Source organism: Pristiophorus japonicus, chromosome 14 (genome assembly GCF_044704955.1).
Source record: "Pristiophorus japonicus isolate sPriJap1 chromosome 14, sPriJap1.hap1, whole genome shotgun sequence".
NCBI lineage: Eukaryota > Metazoa > Chordata > Chondrichthyes > Pristiophoridae > Pristiophorus > Pristiophorus japonicus.
In genome coordinates this window covers 65,255,420-65,281,189 of record NC_091990.1, presented here as the reverse complement: position 1 = coordinate 65,281,189, position 25,770 = coordinate 65,255,420, and the positions used below count along the sequence as shown (strand labels likewise).

Genomic DNA, 25,770 nt, shown 5'->3' with positions numbered 1-25,770 from the left:
AGTCTTGCTACAATTGTACAGGGCCTTGTTGAGCCCACACCTGGAGTATTGTGCACAGTTTTGGTCTCCTTATCCAAGGAAGGATATACTTGCCTTGGAGATGGTACAATGGAGGTTCTCTAGATTGATTCCTGGGACGAGAGGGCTGTCTTATCAGATAAAGCTTTCGTAACAAGATAGATGAGTTGATGGCACAAATAAATACAAATGGGTATGATCTGATAGCCATTACTGAGTATGGTTGCAACGTGACCATGGCTGGAAACTGAATATTCAGGGGTATTTGACAATTCGAAAGGATAGACAGAAAGGAAAAGGAGGTGGGGTAGCTCTGTTAATAAAGGATGAGATCAGTGCAGTAGTGAGAAATGATATTAGCTGAGAAGATCAAGATATAGAATCAGTTTGGGTGGAGATAAGAAATAATAAGGAAAAGAAGTCACTGGTGGGCGTAGTCCATAGGCCCTCTAACAGTAGCTACACTGTTGGACGGAGTATAAATCAAGAAATATGGAGGCTTGTAAGAAAGATACGGCAATAATCATGGGCGATTTTAATCTTCATATTGATTGGACAAATCAAATTGGCCAAGGTAGCCTCGAGGAAGAGTTCGTAAGAGTGTATCCAGGATGGTTTCCTTGAACAGTACGTTGCGGAACCAACCAGGGAGCAGGCTATCTTAGATCTGGTACTGTGTAATGAGACAGGATTAATAAATGATCTCATAATAAAGGATCCTCTAGGAAAGAGTGATCACAGCATGGTTAAATTTCAAATTCAGTTGGAGGGTGAGAAAGTCAGATCTCAAACCAGTGTCCTGATCCTAAATAAAGGCAATTATAAAGGTATGAAGACAGAGTTGGTTAAAGTGGACTGGGAAAATAGATTAAAGTATAAGGCGGTTGATAAGCAGTGGCAGACATTTAAGGAGATATTTCATAACTCTCAACAAAAATATATTCCAGTGAGAAGGAAAGACTAAGAGAAGGGAGAACCACCCACGGCTAACTAAGGAAGTAAAGGATGGTATCAAATTGAAAACAATGGCTCACAAAGTGTCCAAGATTAGTGGGAGGCCAGAGGATTGGGAAATTTTTAAAAGCCAGCAAAGGATGACTAAAAAAATAATAAAGAGGGAAGATAGATTATGAAAGTAAACTAGCAAGAAATATAAAAACAGATAGTACGAGCTTCTACAGGTATATAAAAAGGAAAAGGGTAGCTAAAATAAATGTTGGTCCCTTAGATGAGACTGGGGAATTAATAATGGGGAGCAGGGAAATGGCAGAGACTTTGAACAAATATTTTGCATCGGTCTTCACGGTAGCAGACACTAAAAACATCCCAATAATGGATAATCAAGGAGCTATAGGGAAGGAGGGACTTAAAACAATCACTATCACTAAAGAAAAAGTACTCGGTAAAATAATGGGACTAAAGGTGACAAGTCTCCTGGGACCTGATGGCTTGCATACTAGGGTCTGCAGAGATAGTGGGTGCATTGGTTGTAATCTACCAAAATTCCCTGGATTCTGATGAGGTCCCAGTGGATTGGAAAACTGCAAATCTAATGGCCCTATTTAAAAAAGGAAGCAGACAGAAAGCAGGAAACTATAGACCAGTTAGCCTAACATCTGTCATTGGGAAAATGCTAGAGTCCATTATTAAGGGAGCAATAGCAGGACAATTGGAAAAGCATAATACAATCAAGCAGAATCAGCATGGTTTTATGAAAAGGAACTCATGTTTGACAAATTTGCTGGCATTCTCTGAGGATGTAACGAGCAGGGTGGATAAGGGGGAACCAGTGGATGTGGTGTATCTGGATTTCAAGAAGGCATTCGATAAGGTGCTACGTAAAAGGTTACTACACAAGGTAAAAGCTCACAGAGTTGGAGGTAATATATTAGCATGGATAGCGGATTGGCTAACTAACAGAAATCAGAGAGTCGGGATAAATGGGTCATTTTCCGGTTGGCAAATGGTAACTAGTGGGGTGCCACAGAGATCGCAGCTGGGGCCTCAACTATTTACAATTTATATTAGTGACTTGGATGAAGGGATCGAGCGTAATGTAGCCAAGTTTCCTGATGATACAAAGACTGGTGGGAAAGCAAATTGTGAGGAGGACACAAAAAATCTGCAAAGGGATATAGACAGGTAAAGTGAGTGGGCAACTATTTGGCAGATGGAGTATAATGTGGGGAAATGTGAGGTTATCCACTTTGGCAGGAAAAATACAAAAGTAAATTATTATTTAAATGGAGAGAAATTACAAAATGCTGCAGTACGGAGGGACCTGGGGGTCCTTGTGCATGAAACACAAAAATTTAGTATGTAGGTACAGCAAGTAATCAGGAAAGCAAATGGAATAAGAATATAAGAACATAAGAATTAGAAACAGGAGTAGGCCATCTAGCCCCTCGAGCCTGCTCCGCCATTCAACAAGATCATGGCTGATCTGGCCGTGGACTCAGCTCCACTTACCCGCCCGCTCCCCGTAACCCTTAATTCCCTTATTGGTTAAAAATCTATCTATCTGTGATTTGAATACATTTAATGAGCTAGCCTCAACTGCTTCCTTGGACAGAGAATTCCACAGATTCACAACCCTCTGGGAGAAGAAATTCCTTCTCAACCCGGATTTTGAGGTTGTGCCCCCTAGTTCTAGTCTCCCCGACCAGTGGAAACAACCTCTCTGCCTCTATCTTGTCTATCCCTTTCATTATTTTAAATGTTTCTATAAGATCACCCCTCATCCTTCTGAACTCCAACGAGTAAAGACCCAGTCTACTCAATCTATCATCATAAGGTAACCCCCTCATCTCCGGAATCAGCCTAGTGAATCGTCTCTGTACCCCCTCCAAAGCTAGTATATCCTTCCTTAAGAAAGGTGACCAAAACTGCACGCAGTACTCCAGGTGCGGCCTCACCAATACCCTATACAGTTGCAGCAGGACCTCCCTACTTTTATACTCCATCCCTCTCGCAATGAATGCCAACATTCCATTCGCCTTCCTGATTACCTGCTGCACCTGCAAACTAACTTTTTGGGATTCATGCACATGGACCCCCAGGTCGCTCTGCACCGCAGCATGTTGTAATTTATCTCCATTCAAATAATATTCCCTTTTACTGTTTTTTTTTCCAAGGTGGATGACCTCACATTTTCCAACATTGTATTCCATCTGCCAAACCTTAGCCCATTCGCTTAACTTATCTAAATCTCTGCAGCCTCTCTGTGTCCTCTACACAACCCGCTTTCCCACTAATCTTTGTGTCATCTGCAAATGTTGTTACACTACACTCTGTCCCCTCTTCCAGGTCATCTATGTATATTGTAAACAATTGTGGTCCCAGCACCGATCCCTGTGGCACACCACTAACCACCGATTTCCAACCCGAAAAGGACCCATTTATCCCGACTCTGCTTTCTGTTAGCCAGCCAATTCTCTATCCATGCTAATACATTTCCTCTGACTCCGCGTACCTTTATCTTCTGCAGTAACCTTTTGTGTGGCACCTTATCGAATGCCTTTTGGAAATCTAAATACACCACATCCATCGGTACACCTCTATCCACCATGCTCGTTATATCCTCAAAGAATTCCAGTAAATTAGTTAAACATGATTTCCCCTTCATGAATCCATGTTGCGTCTGCTTGATTGCACTATTCCTATCTAGATGTCCCGCTATTTCTTCCTTAATGATAGCTTCAAGCATTATCCCCACTACAGATGTTAAACTAACTGGCCTATAGTTACCTGCCTTTTGTCTGCCCCCTTTTTTTAAACAGGCATTATATTAGCTGCTTTCCAATCCGCTGGTACCTCCCCAGAGTCCAGAGAATTTTGGTAGATTATAACGAATGCATCTGCTATAACTTCCGCCATCTCTTTTAATACCTTAGGATGCATTTCATCAGGACCAGGGAACTTGTCTACCTTGAGTCCCATTAGCCTGTCCAGCACTACCCCCCTAGTGATAGTGATTATCTCAAGGTCCTCCCTTCCCACATTCCCGTGACCAGCAATTTTTGGCATGGTTTTTGTGTCTTCCACTGTGAAGACCGAAGCAAAATAATTGTTTAAGGTCTCAGCCATTTCCACATTTCCCATTATTAAATCCCCCTTCTCATCTTCTAAGAGACCAACATTTACTTTAGTCACTTTTTTTCCGTTTTATGTATCGGTAAAAGCTTTTACTATCTGTTTTTATGTTTTGCGCAAGTTTACTTTCGTAATCTATCTTTCCTTTCTTTATTGCAGAATTATTCATTCTTTGCTGTCATTTAAAATTTTCCCAATCTTCCAGTTTTCCACTAACCTTGGCCACCTTACACGCATTGGGTTTTAATTTTATACTCTCCTTTATTTCCTTGGTTATCCACGGCTGGTTATCCCTTCTCTTACCATCCTTCTTTTTCACTGGAATATATTTTTGTTGAGCACTATGAAAGAGCTCCTTAAAAGTCCTCCACTGTTCCTCAATTGTGCCACCATTTAGTCTGTGTTTCCAGTCTACTTTAGCCAACTCTGCCCTCATCCCACTGTAGTCCCCTTTGTTTAAGCATAGTACGCTCGTTTGAGACACTACTTCCTCACTCTCAATCTGTATTACAAATTCAACCATACTGTGATCACTCATTCCTAGAGGATCTTTTACTAGGAGATCGTTTATTATTCCTGTCTCATTACACAGGACCAGATCTAAGATTACATGCTCCCTTGTAGGTTCTGTAACATACTGTTCTAAGAAACAATCCCATATGGATTCTATGAATTCCTCCTCAAGGCTACCCCGTGCGATTTGGTTTGACCAATCGATATGTAGGTTAATGTTGGCCTTTATTGCAAAGAGGATGGAGTATAAGCAGAGAAGTCCTGCTACAACTGTACAGGGTATTGTTGAGGCCACACCCTAGAGTACTGCGTACAGTTTTGGTCTCCGTATTTAAGGAAGGATATACATGCACTGGAGACAGTTCAGAGAAGGTTCACTAGGTTGATTCCTGAGATGAAGGGGTTGACTCATGAAGAAAGGTTGAGCAGGTTGGGCCTATACTCATTTGAGTTTAGAAGAATGAGAGGTGATCTTACTGAAACATATAAGATACTGATGGGGACAAGGTAGATGCAGAGAGGATGTTTCCCCTTGTGGGAGAATCTAGAACTAGGGGGCATAGTCTCAGAATAAGGGATCACCTATTCAGAACTGAGATGAGGAGGAATTTCTTCTCTCAGGGGGTCGTAAATCTGTAGAATGCTTTTCCCCAGAGCGCTCTGGAGGCTGGATCATTAAATATATTTAAGGTGGAGATAGACAGATTTTTGAGTGATAAGGGAGTGGGTTATGGGGAGCAGGCAGGGAAGTGGAGCTGAGCCCAATATCAGATCAGCCATGACCTTACTGAATGGCGAAGCAGGCTCAAGGGGCCAGGTGGCCTAATCCTGCTTCTATTTTTTATGTTCTTATGAGAAACTGTGTGGAATGAGCCTATACTCTCTGGAGTTTAGAAGAATGAAAGATGATCTAATTGAAACATACAATATTCTGAAGCGGATTGACAGGATAGATGCTGAGAGGTTGTTTCGCCTGGCTGGGTGACAGCCTCAGGAGAAGCGGAAGGCCAGTTGAGACAGGGATGAGGAGGAATTTCTTCACTCAGTGAGTTGTGATTCTTTTGAATTCTTTGCCCCAGAGGGCTATGGATGCTGAATCTCTGAATATATTCAAGGCTGAGATATAGATTTTTGGAGTCAAGGGGAATCGAGGGATATGGAGATCGGGCAGGAAAGTAGAGTTGAGGTCGATGATTAACCATGATCTTATTGAATGGTCGAGCAGGCTCAAGGGGCCGTAGGCCCTACCCCTGCTCCTATTTCTTATGTTCTTATATTCTTATGTTTAATTCCCAGTCCTGATCTTTCTGTAGCTGGGCTGAAAGTTTCCTGTGGACCAGATCCTGAGTGTGAAGTGTCAGGATGTGTGAATCCAGTTAGTGGGCATAGTGTTGCATTGGATTGGCACTAATTGGCTCGTTCACACGTGAACAACACAGGACAGTGGGGACAGGTGCTTGAAATGGATAAAATGCCTCACTGGTGAATTAAAGCGACATCTTCGGAGGTTGGGGTTGAGGCCCATTGTTGGGGCTCTACTCCACATCTAACCATGTGTGTAGCTGAGCTGGGACTGCTGCATGCTGATATGGAACACCTGAATAAGCATTCCTCCCATCCTTACCTTGCGAGGAGCAAAAAGATACGTTTCTTAAAATCCTAATTGATTCACGGGATGTGGGCCTCGTTGGCAAGGCCAGGATTTATTGCCCATCCCTAGTTACCCTGAAAAGGTGGTGGTGAGCTGCCTTCTGGGTTGGCTGGAATGGAATGGCTTGCTGGGCCACTGCAGAGAGTAACCACATTGATGTGGGGTTGGTGTCACTGGAGGGCAGACTGGGTAAGTACAGTAGTTTCCTTGCCTAAAGGACATTTGCAAATCAATTGGGATTTTACGACAATCCGACAGCCTCATGGTCACTTTTACTGATCCCAGTTTAAAAAAATTTTTTTTTTTTTAATGGATTTGAAATTATCAAATTGCCATGGTGAGATATGAACTCACAGTCTCTTGATTATTGGTCGAAGCTTCTAGATTACTAATCCAGTAACATAAGCACTACAGTACCGTACCTCCTGTCTTAGGTGTTTGAAGATCCACTGGGTGATTTCCTGGGGAATGTTTGGATTGACACATTGAATTCCTGGGATTTATTTGACCTTCCGACAAAATCGAGTGTCAAAATATCCATACACAAAGCTGGTTTTCTGCTTTCCAGTTTATCACCGGGAATTCCCTCAGGGGCTCTCCTGATCGGACACCATAATTTCGCCGGAAGATTGGGGGATAAACCGCGTAAATGAGATTTCCGCTTAAGTTATCAAGGTCGATCGGGAGAGCTCCCACGGCAATTCCTAGAGTTTGTAGTTTGCTACCTGAGCTCTGCATTGACTGATTCATTCTGACCTGGATGACATAAATGGACTTAAATCAGGTCATGGACCATCTGTACCCAGGATCTGTCGAGACAAATGGAAATCATAGAATCAAACGGTACAGGTGGAGGCCATTCGGCCCTTGTGCCCGTGCCGGCTCTTTGAAAGAGCGATCATTTAATTCCACTCCTCCATTCTTTCCCATAGCACTGTCATTTTTATTCTTTTTGAAGTTGTTTCAACCCCCCTTTCAAGCAGTGCATTCTAGATCACAACTCACGGCATACATAAACCTCCTCTTCTCTCTGGTTCTTTTGCCAATTGTCTCAATCTGTGTCCTCTGGTTACTAACCCTTCTGCCACTGTTTCTTCTTATTTGCTCCATGAAAATCCCTCGTGATTTTGAACACCTCTATTAAATCTCCCTTTAACCTAAAGAGAACCACCCCAACATCTCCAGTCTATCCACAGAATGAAGTCCCTCATCCCTAGTACCATCTAGTGAACCTCCTCTTTACCTAATTCCACTAGTTTCACTGGTACCTGTCCAATACCTTGACATCTTCCTAAAGTGTGATGCCTATTTGCCAAGCTGAGGCCGAACCAGTGGTTTATAAAGATTTGGGATAACTTTCTTGTTTTTGTACTCTATGCCTCTATTAATAAAGCCTAGCAGGAAGAACATAGCAATTAGAAGATAGACTCACCTGTAGTCCAGGAGGCCCACCTCGGCCTGGGGGTCCAGTTGGCCCTATTGGACCCAGACTCCCACCAACACCCTGCAACACAGAACAGAAATTTAGCCCACTGATCGATAGACGCTCAGCTGCCTCGGCAGACACCTCCCAGTCTCTGTTTTAGTCCCATTACCTCCAGTATATAATTTGGCCATAAAGTGAAGTCAGGAAGGTTGGGTAGGAGTCTACTGACACTGCTCTCAGCACCTGCAGATGGTCCATGTCACCTTCTCATTCCACACTCAGCTCAGCCATCAAACCTTTGATGACCTAAACTGGCAACTGTAGGCTCACCTGACTTTCACTGACTAATGGTGAAGCCACATGGTCACCATGGCCTTTACTGACCCACACTGACAGCCGTAAGGTCGTTAGACAGTTCACTGAGCCACACTGATCACAGAAGGGCTCCTGGTCCCTTTGCTGACTCATATTGATCATTGTACGGTCCCAGTGTTGTCACTGATTGGTATTGATAACTACACTCACTGGGGTCAGTGATTGATATTGATAACTGTACACTCACTGGGGTCAGTGATTGATATTGATAACGGTACGCTCACTGGGGTCAGTGATTGATATTGATAACTGTACACTCAGCAGGGGCATCAGTGACCCACATTGACAGCTGTAGAGGGCCTTATCTATTGTAAATACTCACTCAAAAACTAGAAATCTGGGTCATGTTTTGGTTCACCTTAATGGTCAGTCACTGTGGTGGGACTCACCTGCTCCCGGACTGATATCTTTTTTATGTCTATTCTGGACTCTCCTACAACACGTTGGCTGCTCATCACTGCTCCCTTCTCTCAGGCTCCTCAACTCCAGCTCCCCTCTTACCCATTCCTGGCCTCCTACTGTCCTCTCTCAGCCCTTTGGTCTCTCATTCCCCTCTCTCCAACTCATGAATCGCCCATTTCCCTTTCTTCCACTCCTGCTCTTCATTCCCCTTGTTTCTGCTCAAGATTCATCATTCCTCCCTGTCTTGCTCCTGATCTCCCATTCCCCTCCCTGCCACTCCTGATATCCCACTGCCCTCTTTCAGGTTCTTGGTCCATCATTCCCTCCTCCCCTGCTCCTGATATCCATCTCCCCTCTCTCCACCCTCCATTTTGCTCTCTCCATCTCCCTGGCTTCTGGAGTCTCCCTTGTTGTCGTGTTCAATGGTAGCAATGAGTGTAACAGTCAGTGTGCATTAAATCAAAGTTTCTGCTCTTTCGGGAGGGATAGAGGCAATTGGAGCGTCTTATACGTGGGTCATAGCTTTATTTTCTCAGGTTTTTGACTAGAAAGTGGGGAGCTCATCTTATACATAGATGCTGTATATATGGGTTCACATGGGTATATGCTGTAGTATCCTCAACAACTTTGAATCATAGGAACATTCAACCCCTCGAGCCTGCTCCACCATTCAATTAGATCATGGCTGATCTGCATCTCAACTCTCACCTTCGCCCCATGTCCCTTGATACCCTTACCCAACAACAATCTATCGATCACACTCTCCTCTACTCACATCATCAAGCCTAATTTACCAATTTTCATCAGACTGGGCTTACCTTCTCACCAGGAGGTCCTGGGGATCCCGCTGGGCCAGACTTTCCTGGGAAACCTATAGGCCCCTAATAAACACACAGAAAAGGCAGGGCTTAGAATGGTGACCATTTACTACCACAGTCATTGTGTTTCTGAAAATATTAATCTCATAAATTAGAGAAAACTAAAGACATTTACAGTACAAAAGGAGGCCATTCAGCCCATTGCTTTTCCCTATAGCATTCCAAGATGCCCCATAGCCCTGTATCTTCCTCTGCTTTGAATATTTGTCAGTTTACCTTAAAAAACTGTGCCTCCAGAACTTCCATTCTCCACTGACCGTCTGTGTCAAGACATTTTTCTTAACCACACTCCCATGCTCGTAATGACCATAATTAATTAATAACCCCTCATCACTGATCCCTCAATGGGAGGAAATATCATCTCCATAGTCATTCTTCAAAATTGTAAAAATCTCCATTCAAACATCTGTACAGCTCACCACTGGATATCTATATAACACAGTACTAAATATTTGTACAACACAGAATTGAACATCCGTGAAACACAATACTAAACATCTGTAGAACATAGCACAACACTGAGCAGCTGGAGAGCACAGCATCAAACATCTGTACAACACAGTATTCCACATCTATACAGTTTAGCCCGTTTTAAATGGGCAACCCCATATTCTGAGACTATGGCCCCTACTTCTAGATTCCCCTATGAGAGGAAACATCCTCTCTGCATTTACCCTGTCGAGCCCCTTCAGAATCTTATACGCTTCAATAAGATCACCGCTCAGTCTTCTAAATTCCAACCTGCTCAACCTTTCCTCATATGACAACCCTTTCATTGCAGGAATTAACCTCGTAAACCTTCTCTGAACTGCCTTCCATGCAAGTGTATTATTCCTTAATTATTCCTTGCCACTGGACCAAGACCTAGCTCTGTCGAGCCCGTGTGGTGGCTGGTGTGCAACGGCCACCCCACGTTAAAAAAATTCATGCACAGGCATCTTCCACTCCCTCAATTGGAGTTCAGGACTGGAACATCGAAACACCTGTGCCTCGAGGAATGAAGTCATCCTCGTTCGAGGGACTGCCTATGATGATGATGATGATTATTCCTTAAATAAGGAGACCAATACTGTACGCAGTACTCCAGGTGTGGTTTTATCTGCCAAACCCACTCTCCCCTTCCACCGGCACTGCTACTTAAGCACTTTACAAGTCATTCTACTTCTCTAGGGGGGAGAAGTTCAGTCGCACCTCTGTTGTGGTGTTAATCGAGGTGCAGCAGTACTTTTAGCGCCTTGAAAAAGTTTGTGTCCCCCGCCCAGAAATTCGTCAAAATTGGTCGAAGAGCTGACAGGGGCGCTAAATCAGCCGTAGCACAAGAGAGCTGGAGGAACGCTAACGAAAATGACAGGGCTAAATTTAACCGAGTAATTGCGCATTCACCGAACTCCGATTCATATCCTGGGAAAAGCCGAGTCTTAAAGATCGGCATAGTAATGCACCCATTAAAAGATTTCAAAATCACTATTTCTCAAGCTGGACTGTTACTTCTGTCTCCCGCTACAAACTCAGAGGCTCACCACCGTGCTGTGTGCACTGACAGTAACCTCCGACGGATGCACTTCCTCATCCCTTTAAGTAGCCACCAGTTAACGACTCTGCACGCCTGCATTGACTGTTTTTCCAGACGTTGTTCTTGGCGGCTGCACCTAATTTACCAACCGGGGCGCAAGCGTGGGCATTTCACCAGGAATACGTCATGCTCCCATTAACGCCCCCTCTGGCCGCTAACTGAGGCGTTAGACAACCGAAAATCCAGCCCTTGGTGTTTGTGTGTCTGTATGTGTGTATCTGTGTGTGTGTGTGTGTGTGTGTGTGTGTGGCTGGCTGTACGTGTGCTTCTGTGTGTGTGTGTGTGTGTGTGTATGTGCTTCTGTCTGTGTGCGTTTTTGTGTGAGCGCGTTTTTGTGTGTGTTTGTGTGTGTGTGTGTGTGCTTCTGTGTGTTTGTGTATGTGTGTGTTTCTGTGTATGTATGTGTTTCTGTGTGCGTGTGTGAGATTCTGTTTTTCTGTCTGTGTTTGTGTCTGTGTCTGTGTGTGTATGAAGTTGTGTGTGTGTTTCTGTGACCAGTCCGCTTCTATCTCGGGCCGAGGGGACCCCGCACCGGCCCGCTTTTGTCCTGGGCCGGAGGGACCCCTGCGGCTCCTGTTCGGGGCTTGCGGCCTACACCGGGACATCATCCAAGACTTTTTTAAACCGGCCAAAGGGACTCCGGGGCTGGCATTGAACTGGCCGAAGGGACTCCCAGACCGGTGTTGAACCGGCCGAAGGGATTCCGGGACCGACATTGAACCGGCCAAAGGGACTCTGGGGCTGGCGGTCAACCGGCCGAAGGGACTCCGGGGCCAGCACTGAACCGGCCGAAGGTACTCCGGGGCCAATCGTCCCGAAAGGACCAAGTTGCCCTAATTTCTTCGAGGGGCCGAAATTCCTACTACTGACTTACATCTTAAACTTTTAATCAACTTTTAAACTTTTAAACAATTTGGGAAAACTTTTATAACCTACTACTGACTTACATTTTAGACTTTTTATAGAAACTTTTAAATAACTTTGGAAACCTTGGAAGAAACTTTGTAAAACATACCTCGGAACCCCAAGGGACAGCTGACCTTCCTAATGCCGACCCCCCAATCAAGCCTCGGGCCACCGATCTTCAATGGCGCTACTCGGCGCCGAGCTTGCAGCCAACATCTCGGCGTAGGCAATTAAACATACAGCAGTGCCTGGTCTCCAGTCATCTTGGACCCCCTTCCCACTGGACCAAGACCTCGCTCAGCTAAGCCCGTGTGGTTGCCGGTATGCAGCGGCCACCCCACGTTAAAAGAACTCACCCACAGGCATCTTCCACTTCGTTAATATGAAGTTCGGGACCTGGAACATCCAACCCTCATGGACAACTCCATCAGCAACAGGCCGGAACGCCGCACCGTCATAGATGCCCGGGAACTTAGACATTTTGACATTGACCTAAGCGAGACCTGGCGGGCAGGGAAAGGCCAGCTCAAGGAACAAGGTGGAGGTTACACCTTTTTCTGGAAAGGAAAAGCAGAGGAAGAATGCTGCCTTCATAAAGTCAGCTTCGCAGTCAAAATTGAGCTGGTCGACCGCCTCAAAGACTCCCCCTGCGGGGTTAACGAATGCCTCATGACTCTTCTCTTACCCTATCCCGGAACCAATGCACCACAGTCATCAGTGCATACACCCCAACACTTGATGCAACGGAAGAGGCTAAAGAGGGTTTTTATTCCAACCTCGAGACAGCCCTGTCCCGCGTCCCCATAGGCGACAAATTGATCCTCCTAGGTGACTTTAATGCCAGAGTCGGCAAAGGCACAGCCATCTGGGGAGATGTGATTGGCAGTGAGAGGGTAGGGAAAGCCAACACCAGCGGTACCCTACTCCTGACAAAATGTCTGGAACATGAACTCCTCATCACCAACATCCTGCTTCACCAGAGGGACAAATACAAGGCATCGTGGCAACACCTTCGCTCCAAACACTGGCATCTGCTCGACTATGTCATCGTCCGAGCCAGGGATCGCAAGGATGTGCGCATCACCCGCGCCATGACAGGAGCTGACGATTGCTGGATGGACCACTGCCTAATCCGATCCATCATCGACATGAACATAGCCCCAAAGCAGAGGGGACAGCAGAAGCAGTACCACAAAAAAGTTAATGCCAGCTAAGAGAGCTCTATACAGCCATCGCCTCACAGCTAATCTGGCGTGCCTTGATGACCCTGAGATGCTGAATGCCCACAGCGCTTGGTCTGCCCTCCAGGCCTCTATAACCACACTCACTTGGTCACTCAACCAGAAAACACCAGGACTGGTTTGATGAAAATGATCAGGAGATCCAAGAACTAATAGATCGCAAGCGCAGAGCATTTCTGAGCCTCAAGCAACAACCCAACTCGGGAGCAGCAAAGCAACGTTACAGACGGCTTAAGGCTGAGATCCAACAAAAAACCCGGGACCGAAAGAACAGATGGTGATGGAGAAAGCACACTAGATACAACAACTGGCCGACAGCCATGATATGTGAGGATTCTTCATTGCAGTCAAGGCCACCTACGGTTCAAACTCCCAAGGCCCCACCCCACTCCTGGCCAAGAATAGGGAAACACCCATCAAGGACACCGAGGCTGTCAGGGCCTGCTGGAAGGAGCACTATGAAGGTCTCCTCTGCCAAAGTCTGCCTTTGACTCCAGTGTTCTTGACTCCATCCCGCAGCGTGCGATCCGCCATCACCTCAGTGAAACCCCAACGTTGCACGAGGTAGGCAAAGCCATAAAACAACTCAAGAACAAGGCTACGGGTGTGGATGGAATCCCTGCTGAGGTGCTAAAGTACGGCAGAGAGGCACTGTTGGCACGGATACATTACCTCATCTCTCTCATCTGGAGGGAGGAGAGCATGCCGGGAGATCTCAAAGATGCAGTGATCGTGACCACCTTTAAAAAAGGGGACAAGTCCAACTGCAGCAACTACAGGGGAATTTTCCTGCTATCAGCCACTAGCTAAGTTGTCACTAGAGTTCTCCTCAACCGTCTTCTCCCTGTGGCCGAGGAGCTCTTCCTGGAATCACGGTGCAGATTCCGTCCTCTACACAACGGACATGATCTTTGCAGTGCGACAGCTGCAGGAAAAATGCAGGGAGCAGTGCCAGCCCTTATACATGGCCTTTCTTGATCTTACAAAGGCCTTTGGCACTGTCAACCGTGAGGGTCTATGGAGCTTCCTCCTCCGTTTCAGATGCCTCCAAAAGTTTGTCAACGTCCTTCACCTGCTCCATGACAACATGCAGGCCATGATCCTTATCAGCGGATCCATTACAGACCCAATCCATGTCCAGACCGGGGTCAAACAGGGCTGCGTCATCACTCCAATCCTCTTCTCAATCTTCCTCGCTGCCATGCTCCACCTCACAGTCAACAAGCTCCCCGCTGAAGTGGAACTAAACTACAGAACCAGTGGGAAGCTGTTTAACCTTCGCCGCCTCCAGGCCAGATCCAAGATCACCCCAACCTCTGTCGTTGAGCTACAGTACACGGACAAAGCCTGCGTCTGCGCACATTCTGAGGCTGAACTCCAGGATATAGTCAATGTATTCACCGAGGCATATGAAAGCATGGGCCTTACACTTAACATCCGTAAGACCAAGGTCCTCCACCAGCCTGTCCTCACCGTACAGCACTGCCCCCCAGCCATCAAGATTCACGACAACGTGGACCATTTCCCATACTTCGGGAGCTTATCAACAAAAGCAGACACTGATGCGGAGATTCAACATCACTTCCAGTGTGCCAGTGCAGCCTTCGGCCGCCTGAGAAAAAGAGTGTTCGAAGACCACGCCCTCAAATCTACCACCAAGCTCATGGTCTACAGGGCTGTGGTAATACCTGCCCTCCTGTATGGATCAGAGGCATGGACGATGTACAGAAGACAACTCAAGTCGCTGGAGATATATCACCAACGATGTCTCTGCAAGATCCTGCAAATCCCCTGGGAGGACTGACGCACCAACATCAGTGTCCTCATCCAGGCTAGCATCCCCGGCATTGAAGCACTAACCACACTCAATCAGCTCCGCTGGGCAGGCACATAGTTCGCATGCCAGGCACGAGATTCCCAAAGCAAGTGCTCTACTTGGAGCTCCTTCATGGCAAACGAGCCAAAGGTGGGCAGCGGAAACGTTACAAGGACACTCTCAAAGCCTCCCTGATAAAGTGCAACATCCCACCGACATCTGGGAGTCCCTGGCCGAAGACCGTTCTAGGTGGAGAAACTGCAGCCGGGAGGGCGTTGAGCTCTTCGAATCTCAAAGCCGAGAGCGTGAAGATGTCATGCGCAGGCAGCGGAAGGAGCGTGCTGCAAACCAGTCCCACCCACCCCTTCCCGCGACGAATGTCTGTCCCACTTGTGACAGAGTCTGTGGCTCTTGTATTGGACTGTTCAGCCACCAAAGAGCTCACTTCAGGAGTGGAAGCAAGTCTTCCTCGATTCCAAGGGACTGCCTATGATGATGTGTTTCTGTGTGCGTGTGTTTCTGTGTGTGTGTGTGTGTGTGTGTGTGTGTGTGAGCCTGTTTCTGTGTGTGTGCGTGTGTTTCTGTGTGTGTGTGTGTTTCTGTGTGTGTGTGTGTGTGTGTTTCTGTGTGTGTGTGTGCGTGTGCGTGTGTGAGTGTGTTTCTCTGTGTGTGAGTGTGTTTCTGTGTGTGTTTCTGTGAGTGTGAGTGTGTGTGCGTCTGTGTGTGTGTATGAGTGTGTGTGTATGAGTGAGTGTCTGTGTGTGAGTGACTGTGTGTTTGTGTTAACTTCTCCCCTTCCCCTTTGTTCTGTTCGTTTTAAATGTTGTTAATCTGTAATACATCCAATTCTGAAGAAAGAAAGACTTGCATCGTTATAGTGCCGTTTATGACCTCGGGATATCACAAAGCACTTTACAACCGATGAAGTATTTTTGAAATGTTGTCACTGTTGTATCTGTGATTGCTCCTGAAACATTAGCTGGTCTGTTCTCACCAGAGATGTTGCCAGACCCACTGAATCTTTCCAGCATTTTCTATGTTTGTTTTATTATTCATCATGGATCAGTTCCACTTCTGGGTCTGACATTTCCCTGCTCCCAGCAGTGCTGCAACTATCCTGTTCCACACAGTTCAATAGCATCTGATCGTTCTAACTTACAGTCTGGTCTCTTAGCAGTGGTAGCACTCTCACCTCTAAGTCAGAAGCTTTTGGGTTTAAGCCCCACTCCAGAGATTTGAGTTCATAATCCAGGCTGACACTCCAGTCCAGTACTGAGGGAGTGCTGCACTGTCAGAGGTGCTGTCTTTCGGATGAGGTGTTAAGCTGAGGCCTTTCTGCCCTCTCATAAAAAAATCCCATGACAATATTTGAAGAAGAGCAGGGGAGTTCTCCTGGTGTCCTGGGCAACATTTATCCCCAAACCAACATCACAAACAGATTAAATGTTGATTTATCTCCTCACTGTTTGTGGCATCTTGCTATACATCAATTGGCTGCCATGGTTACCGCCAATACAAGAATGACTACACTCCAAAAGTACTTTGTTGACTGTGAAGAGCTTTGAGATGTTGTGAGGATGTGAAAGGTGCTTTACAAATGAAAGTCTTTTTACTTCCAAGCAGATATGCAGCCATCTGTTTTAAAAAAATGGTAACTGTAAATTACTGGGTGCCTGTTCCACATCTCCATACTCGAAGGGGGAGGGGCAGCAGGAATTCCTTCTAAACTAATTTTCCTAATTTTAACCTCACATCCTCTAATTCCAAGCTTTGAGTCCAAGTTAAAATTATAATTATCTGGCCATTTGAGCACTTCAAATCCCAAAGCACCGTTCAGCCTCCCGATTTCGTTACACTGAAGACTCACTTACCGGCTGTCCAGGAAATCCAGGCTGCCCTTGAAAACCCTGGAAAAGAATACTGGAATATTAGCCCTCGATTCAAAAGTTCTACCATGTTGCTCCTCTTCAGCATCGTCACTGAAACAGTTCACCCCTCGAGATTCCAAACCCCACGATGCCAGGAAGCACTCCTGCCCACTTCCTCATTGATGCCACGTTGGACCAGCTGCTGGGTGGTGTGTACAAGATCAGGGATCACTTGCCCCACTGTCACTCCCTGGTTCCAGCAATGAAAGGATAGTGTCATAAATACAGGAACAGGAGGAGGCCAATCAGCCCCTTAAATCTGTTCTGCCATTCAATTAGATTACGGCTGATCTGTACCTCAAATCCACTGACCGGCTTGGTGCTATATCCCTTAATACCCTTGCCCAACAAAAATCCATCAAACTCAGTTTTGAAACTGGCCCCAGCCTCAACAGCTTTTTGGTGGAAGAGGGTTCCAGACTTTCAGTAGCCTTCAAGTGAAGTGCTTCCTCACATCACCTGTGAAATGCCCAGCTCTAATTTTAAAGTTAGGGCCCCTTGTTCTAACTCACCACAGATCCAGGCAGTTCATCAGAAAACATTCCTTTGGTCTGCGACACGTTCAGTGCCATGAGGAAAGCACAGTACTCTAATGCATGGTGCCGTCCCATCCTTGTCGGAGGGAGACTGTCTCGCTGTGAATCGAGGCTGTACCCAGGCAGGAGTTATAGTGATGAAAGAGTGCGTTCCAGCCTATGCCTATAGTCTGAAGCTCTGTCAGAGATGTGCAGCCTGGAAGGAGGGGCAACCTTAAAGGTACACACTTTGTGACCCACGTCTCCAGCAGGATGGGGCCCGCATGCTGGGGTCGTGGGTCGAAGCTGGGTACAATGCTATAAACCAGGTTCTCGGACCAATACTCCCCGTGAGATTGGTTTGTCCAACAGGAGTTTGGAATGGAGGAATTTACCCTAAGGTGCATGCCGTTAATTGCAGGTCAAAATCACAACCAGAAGCACCGCTTACTTGTTCTCCCTTCTCTCCACGAGAACCAGGTAATCCTGTGTCACCTTTGGAACCCTGTCAGGAAAAACAGGAGAGTTTAACATCAAAGGAGGTAACATAACATTTAAAGCCTCCATGTTCAACGGATTATCCTCTGCCATTTTTGCCACCTCCAGCATGAACCCAGCATTCTGAAGGGACCGCTCCCTCCGCGAAACCCTGCTCCATTCCTCAATCACCCCCAGCATCCCCTCCCCTTCCCACGGCACCTTCTCGTGCAAGTGCAGGAGATGCAACACCTGCCCTTTTACCTTCTCCCTTCACACTGTCCAGGCCTCCAAACACTCCTTCCTGGTGAAACAGCAATTTATTTGTACTTCTTGCAATTTACTATACTGTATTCATTGCTCACGATGTTGTCTCCTCTACAGTGGGGAGATCAAACGCAGTTTGGGTGACCGCTTTGCAGAATATCTGTACAATACCCTGTATAGTTTCAGCAGGACTTCTCTGCTTTTATACTCTATCCCCCTTGCAATAAAGGCCAACATTCCATTTGCCTTCCTGATTACTTGCTGTACCTGCATACTAACTGATATGTCCTTACTATACAGTATAAATGCACACGAGGCCCATACTTGAGAGAAAGTCACTCTGTGACCAGTTACCTTTATTACCAAGACCTCAAGTGATGAAGGTGGGTGGAGCTTCCACTTTTATACCTGAAAGTCCAGGTTAGGAGTGTCTCCCACAAGTTCACCCCCTTATGGTCAATGTTCTCAAGGTGTACAACTTAGGTCAGCTTATACATGGGTTACAATGATAGTTGAATACATGACATCACCTCACCCCCAAAGTCTTATTGGGATCACAGGTTAAGTCTCTCTGGTGGTTTACGCTCCCTTGTAGAGCGCCTGAGTTGGGGCTCCCGTTGTTGGGCGCTGGCCTGAGTGTCTGCTGTTTGCGGTGCCTCAGGTCTGCCCGGACTGCCCACAGTGACTGGGCTCTCCTCCACTTGGTTCCGGTGTTCGGTCACCTGTGGTAGAGTAAACTCTACATCGTGTTCTTCCTGTGCTTCTTCTATGGGGTTGCTGAATCTCATTTTAGTTTGATCCACGTGTTTGCGGCAGATTTGTCCATTGGTAAGTTTACTTACCAAAACCCTATTTCCCTCTTTGGCAATCATAGTGCCTGCAAGCCATTTGGGCCCTGCAGCGTAATTAAGGACAAAAACAGGGTCATTGACATCAATACATCGCGCCCTCGCATTCCTATCATGGTAGTCACATTGTGACTGACGACTGCTCTCAACAAGTTCTTTCATAGTAGGGTGTATAAGGGATAACCTGGTTTTGAGCGTCCTTTTCATTAGCAGCTCTGCGGGTGGAACCCCTGTGAGCGAGTGTGGTCGGGATCTATTGGCCAACAGGAGGCGTGACAAGTGGCTTTGTAGGGAACCCCCTTGGATTCTGAGCATTCCCTGTTTGATTATCTGCACTGCTCATTCCGCCTGGCCGCTTGAGGCTGGCTTGAACGGTGCCGTTCTGACATGGTTGATTCCATTGCCTGCCATGAATTCCTGGAATTCAGTGCTTGTGAAGCACGGGACATTGTCGCTGACCAAGACGTCTGGTAGACCATGGGCGGCGAACATTGCCCGTAGACTTTCTACTGTGGCAGAGGATGTGCTTGAATTTAAAATGGCACACTCAATCCATTTGGAGTAGGCGTCTACTACAACCAAAAACATTTTTCCCATGAAAGGACCTGCGTAGTCTACGTGGATGCGTGACCATGGTTTGGCTGGTCAGGACTAGGGGCTAAGGGGGGCTTCCCTGGTGCGTTGACCAGCTGAGCACACATGTTGCACCTGCGAACACAAAGTTCCAGGTCTGCATCTATCCCTGGCCACCAAACGTGTGATCTGGCAATTGCCTTCATCATGACAATGCCCGGGTGCTCATTGTGAAGTTCTCTGATAAACACCTCTCTGCCCCTCTGGGGCATGACTACTCGGTTTCCCCACAATAGGCAATCGGCCTGAATCGAGAGTTCATCCTTGCACCTGTGAAACGGTTTAAATTCCTCAGGGCATGCCCCAATGTGGCTGCCCAGCCTCATTCAGGACACATTTCTTAACTAAAGACAGTAGCGGGACTTTATTTGTCCATCCTTTAATCTGACAGGCTGTAAAAGGTGAGCCTTCGCTTTCGAAAGCTTCAACAGCCATGACCATCTCAGCATCATGCTCAGTTGCTCCCTCAGTGGTGGCTAGTGGGAGCCTGCTGAGTGCATCGGCGCAGTTTTCAGTGCCCGGTCTGTGCCGAATTGTGCAGTCATAGGCGGCTAACGTAAGTGCCCACCTCTGTATGCGGGCTGATGCATTCGCATTTATGGCCTTGTTGTCGGCCAAAAGGGACGTTAGGGGTTTGTGATCTGTCTCCAGCTCAAATTTCCTGCCAAATAGGTACTGATGCGTTTTTTTAACTGCATATACATAGCGCTTCTTTTTCTACCATCCCATAGCCCCTTTCTGCCTGGGACAGACTTCTGGAGGCATAAGCTACCTGATCATTGGCATTCACATGCTGCAACACATACCCGAACACATAGGATGACGCATCGCACGTTAAAACAAGTTTCTTACACGGGTCATATAACGTTAACGGTTTGTTGGAGCAGAACAAGTTGCGTGCTCTATCAAAAGTCCTTTCCTGGCTGTCCCCCAAGACCCAATCACGACCTTTGCGTAGAAGCACGTGTAGCGGCTCTAACAGCGTGCTCAATTTGGGAAGTTACCAAAATAGTTCAGGAGCCCCAGGAACGAACGCAGCTCCGTCGTGTTACGGGGTCTGGGTGCTCTCTGGATCGCTTTCGTTTTGGACGCAGTGGGTCTGATCCCGTCTGCTACTACCCTCCTCCCCAGAAATTCTACCTCTGGAGCTAAGAAGACGCATGTCGCCTTTTTCAGTCGCAGACCTACCAGGACCAGTCTGCGTAGCACCTCCTGCAGGTTGTGGAGGTGTTCTTCAGTATCGCGACCCGTGACAAGGATATCATCTTGAAAAACCCCCGTCCTTGGAATCGACTTGAGGATGCTTTCCATATCTCGTTGAAAGATCGCGGCGGCTGAACGAATCCCGAACGGACATCTGTTGTACTCAAACAACCCCTTGTGTGTCGTGATGGTGGCCAGCTTCTTCCACTCACTCGCCAGCTCCTGGGTCATGTAAGCTGAGGTCAGGTCCAATTTTGAAAAAAGTTTGCCACCGGATAGCATCGCAAAGAGGTCCTCCGCTCTCGGTAGCGGGTACTGGTCTTGGAGTGACACCCGATTGATGGTGGCCTTGTAATCGCCACATATCCTGACTGACCCATCCGCCTTGAGCACCTGCACGATCGGACTCGCCCAGTCACTGAATTCGACTGGCGAGATGATGCCTTCCCTCAACAGGCGGTCCAATTCGCATTCTATTTTTTCCCGCATCATGTACGGCACCGCTCTGGCCTTGTGGTGTACTGGCCTGGCATCCGGGTTTATGTGAATCACTACCTTGGTCCCCATGAAAGTGCCAATGCCAGGTTGAAATAATGAGTCAAATTTGTCCAGGACCTGTGAGCATGATACTCGCTCCACAGAAGAAATTGCATTGACATCGCCCCATTTCCAGTTCATGACAGCAAGCCAACTCCTCCCCAGTAGTGCGGGACCGTCCCCCGGGACAATCCAGAGTGGCAACCTGTTCTCCGAATCTTTGTGGGTCACGATTACCATGGCGCTGCCTAGCACCGGAATGATCTTCTTTGTATATGTCCATAGCTGTGCGTCAATTGGCAATAATTTTGGCCTCCTGGCCTTGGACACCCACAACCTTTCGAATTGTTTGATACTCATCAGGGACTGGCTGGCCCCCGTGTCTAGCTCCATTAATACTGGGATGCCATTGAGGAGCACTTTCATCATTATCGGTGGCGTCCTGGGATACGAACTGTATATGTGCTCCACATGAACTCGCTGAACTTCAGCTTCCAGCGATTTCCCCCAGTATTCATTTGGCCTCGTAGGGCTTACATCGGGCCTGTCCTCCTCGTACATCAATCTGGCTGCAGGCTTCCTGCACATACATGCCAAGTGACCGCTGATGTTGCAGTTTCTGCAGGTATATTGCTGATACCTGCAAGCTCTGGCTGGATGTTTGCCTCCACATCTCCAGCATGAGCTGGAGGCCCCGTTGTTGGAAATAAAAGGTCCATTACCAGTCGATCGTCTCTGATTGTCTCTGTAACTGTCCTTAAGTGCACGATTAACAGGTGTTGATGGCCCCATTACTGGCCGCATTGTCCATTGCGATGGCATGAATCGCCGTTCAGCTAGCCATTTTCACCGTTGAATTCCCCCTTTGGGTTCGACTACATGCTGGGGCATGTCCGATTGCCCTTGTCTGCCTAGAGAACTGTGTGCTGCGTTAGCAATGTTGACTCCATGGTCGTTTGCCGCAGTTGAGCCAAGATTTTTGTCATACATCATTCTGGTCTCTTCCTCCCCGGAGATAAATGTCTGGGCTATCAGAGCCGCCGCTTCCAAGGTCAAGTCTTTGGTCTCAATTAGTTTCCTGAAAACCCCAGCGTGCCCGATGCCCTCAATAAAAAAGTCTCGCAGCATCTCCGCTCTGCATGCATCTGGGAACTTACATAGGCTCGCCAGTCGCCGGAGGTCTGCCACGAAGTCAGGAACGCTTTGCCCTTCTCACCGCCGGTGTGTGTAAAACCGGTGTCTCGCCATGTGCATGCTGCTTGCCGGTTTAAGGTGTTCCCTGAACAACTTACTGAGCTCTTCGAACGTCTTGTCCGCCGGCTTCTCTGGCGCTAGAAGGTCCTTCATCAGGGAGTACATTCTGGATCCACAAGCCGTCAGGAGATGAGCCCTGCGTTTGTCAGCCGAATCCTGTCCCAACCATTCCTTAGTGACAAAACTTTATTCCTCAATAAAGTCGTCCCAATCATCACCAACACAGTACCTCTCTTCTGTGCTGCTAGTGGCCATGCTCACGTGGTTTAAATCCCAGTTTCTCGTCGCCAATGATATGTCCTTACTATACAGTATAAATGCACATGAGGCCGATACTTGAGAGAAGGTCACTCTGTGACCAGTTACTTTTATTACCAAGACCTCAAGTGATGAAGGTGGGTGGAGCTTCCCCTTTATACCTGAATGTCCAGGTTAGGAGTGTCTCCCACAAGTTCACCCCCTTGTGGTCAATGTTCTCAAGGTGTACAACTTAAGTCAGCTTATACATGGGTCACAATGATAGTTGAATACATGACACTAACTTTTTGTGTTTCATGCACAAGGACCTCCAGGACCCTCTGTACTGCAGCATTTTGTAATTGTTCTCCATTTCAATAATGATTTGCTTTTTTATTTTTCCTGCCAAAGTGGATAACCTCACATTTTTCCACATTATACTCCATCTGCCAAATGTTTGCCCACTTACTTAGCCTGTCTATATCGCATTGCAGATTTTTTGTGTCCTCCTCACAATTTGCTTTCCCACCCATCTTTGTATCATCAGTAAACTTGGCTACATTACACTCGGTGCCTTCATCCAAATCATTAATATAGATGGTAAATAGTTGAGGCCCCAACACCGATCCCTGTGGCACCCCACTAGTTACCGTTTGCCAACTGGAAAATGACCCATTTATCCCGACTCTCTGTTTTCTGTTCGTTAGCCAATTCTCTATCCATGCTAATATATTACCCCCAACCCTGTGAGCTTTTATCTTGTGCCATAACCTTTTATGTGGCACCTTATCGAATGCCTTCTGGAATCCAGATACACCACATCCTCTGGTTTCCCATGATCCACCCTGCTTGTTATATCCTCAAAGAACTCCAGCAAATTTGTCAAACATGATTTCCCTTTCATAAAACCATGCTGACTCTGTTTGACTGTATTATGCTTTTCCAATTGTCCTGCTATTGCTTCTTTAATAATGGATTCCAGCATTTTCCCAATGACAGATGTTAGGCTAACTGGTCTATATTTTCCTGCTTTCTGTCTGCTTCCTTTTTAAAAAGGGGCATTACATTTGCGGTTATCCAATCCGCTGGGACCACTCCAGAATCTACAGAATTTTGGTTGATTACAACCAATGCATCCACTATCTCTGCAGCCACTTCTTTTAAGACCCTAGAGTGCAAGCCATCAGGTCCAGGGAGCTTGTCCACCTTTAGTCCCATTATTTTACCAAGTACTTTTTCTTTAGTGATAGTGATTGTTTTAATTCCTCCCTCGCTATAGCTCCTTGGATTATCCATTATTGGGATGTTTTTAGTGTCTTCCACCATGAAGACCGATACAAAATATTTGTTCAAAGTCTCTGCCATTTCCTTGCTCCCCATTATTAATTCCCCAGACTCATCCTCTAAGGGACCATCCTTTACTTTAGTTACTCTCTTCCTTTTTATATACCTGTATCTGTTTTCATATTTCTTGCTAGTTTACTCTCATAATCTATCTTCTCTCTCTTTCTTATTTATTTAGTCATCCTTTGCTGGTTTTTAAAAATTTCCCAATCTTCTGGCCTCCCACTAATTTTAGCCACTTTGTGAGCCATTGTTTTCAATTTGATACCATCCTTTACTTCCTTAGTTAGCCATAGATGGTTCTCCCTTCTCTTAAATTCTTTCCTCCTCACTGAAATATACTTTTGTTGAGAGTTATGAAATATCTCCTTAAATGTCTGCCACTGCTTATCAATCATCTTACACTTTAATCTATTTTCCCATTCCACTTTAGCCAACTCGGCCTTCATACCTTTGTAATCGCCTTTATTTAAGATCAGGACACTGGTTTGAGATTCAATTTTCTCACCCTCCAACTGAAATTGAAACTCAACCATGCTATGATCACTCTTTCCTAGAGGATCCTTTACTATGAGATCATTTATTAATCCTGTCTCATTACACAGTACCAGATCGACGATAGCCTGCTCCCTGGTTGGTTCCGCAATGTACTGCTCAAGGAAACCATCCCGGTTACACTCTATGAACTCTTCCTCAAAGCTACCTTGGTCAATTTAATTTATCCAATCAATATGAAGATTTAAATCACCCATGATTATTGCCATATCTTTCTTACAAGCCTCCATTATTTCTTGATTTATACTCTGTCCAACAGTGTAGCTACTGTTAGGGGGCCTATAGACTGCACCCACCAGTGACTTCTTCCCCTTATTGTTTCTTATCTCCACCCAAACTGATTCTATATCTTGATCTTCTGAGCCAATATAATTTCTCACTACTGCACTGATCTCATCCTTTTCCTTTCTGTCTGTCCTTCCAAACTGTCAAATACCCCTGAATATTCAGTTCCCAGCCTTGGTCACCTTGCAACCACGTCTCTGTAATGGCTATCGGATCATACTCATTCATATCTATTTGTGCCATCAACTCATCTATCTTGTTACTCATTATAACGACTATTGCTATGTAGGGAAGGAACAAGCCCCACAATGCACCTCAACAGCGCTACAGATGCTAAGTGCAGTTTGCAACAGGCACATTGCACTGGTGGGTACCCCTCTCCTCCACCTTGGGACACCCTGTACTGCATAGCCTCTTGTTCCATTGCCTCCAACACCCAACTAATGATCTTGGTGTTTCATGTGGAAGCCATTTTTTTCCAAAAACAAAACCGTGCATCTTTACGGGCAATCGGCAGCCCTTTAACAGCTGCTGCCACCTGATAAACCTGCCCCAGGAGATCAGCACATTCTCAGTTACCTATGTGCTTTGCGCTGGGAGTACCACTGCAGTATTGAAACTAGCGTCACGGGGAAAGGGCCCCATGGCCAACACCCGATGCATATTATTAGCCCCATAGTTACACCCCACACTGGCTCGCCAATAACAAAACATCCTTGTGGAGGAACATCCCACCAACAGCTCGGCTCTCCTCGTGACACCCAATATGATTAACTTTTTATGATGGCTTTGACGT

The 25,770-nt window shown here is 46.5% G+C and overlaps 1 protein-coding gene across 15 annotated transcripts in view; it reads right to left on the bottom strand.

The window, feature by feature from the left end:
• The window catches only part of col16a1 (collagen, type XVI, alpha 1), a 618,256-nt gene that overhangs the window by 74,873 nt on the left and 517,613 nt on the right, over positions 1-25,770 (bottom strand). For all 15 annotated transcript variants that reach the window (XM_070899262.1, XM_070899261.1, XM_070899260.1 and 12 more), the window contains 4 exons: positions 17,786-17,839; positions 16,763-16,798; positions 9,296-9,358; positions 7,707-7,778 (listed from right to left, as the gene is read on the bottom strand). In XM_070899262.1, coding sequence (XP_070755363.1) covers positions 7,707-7,778; positions 9,296-9,358; positions 16,763-16,798; positions 17,786-17,839 — 225 coding nt within the window. The remainder of the gene's footprint in view (positions 1-7,706; positions 7,779-9,295; positions 9,359-16,762; positions 16,799-17,785; positions 17,840-25,770) is intronic.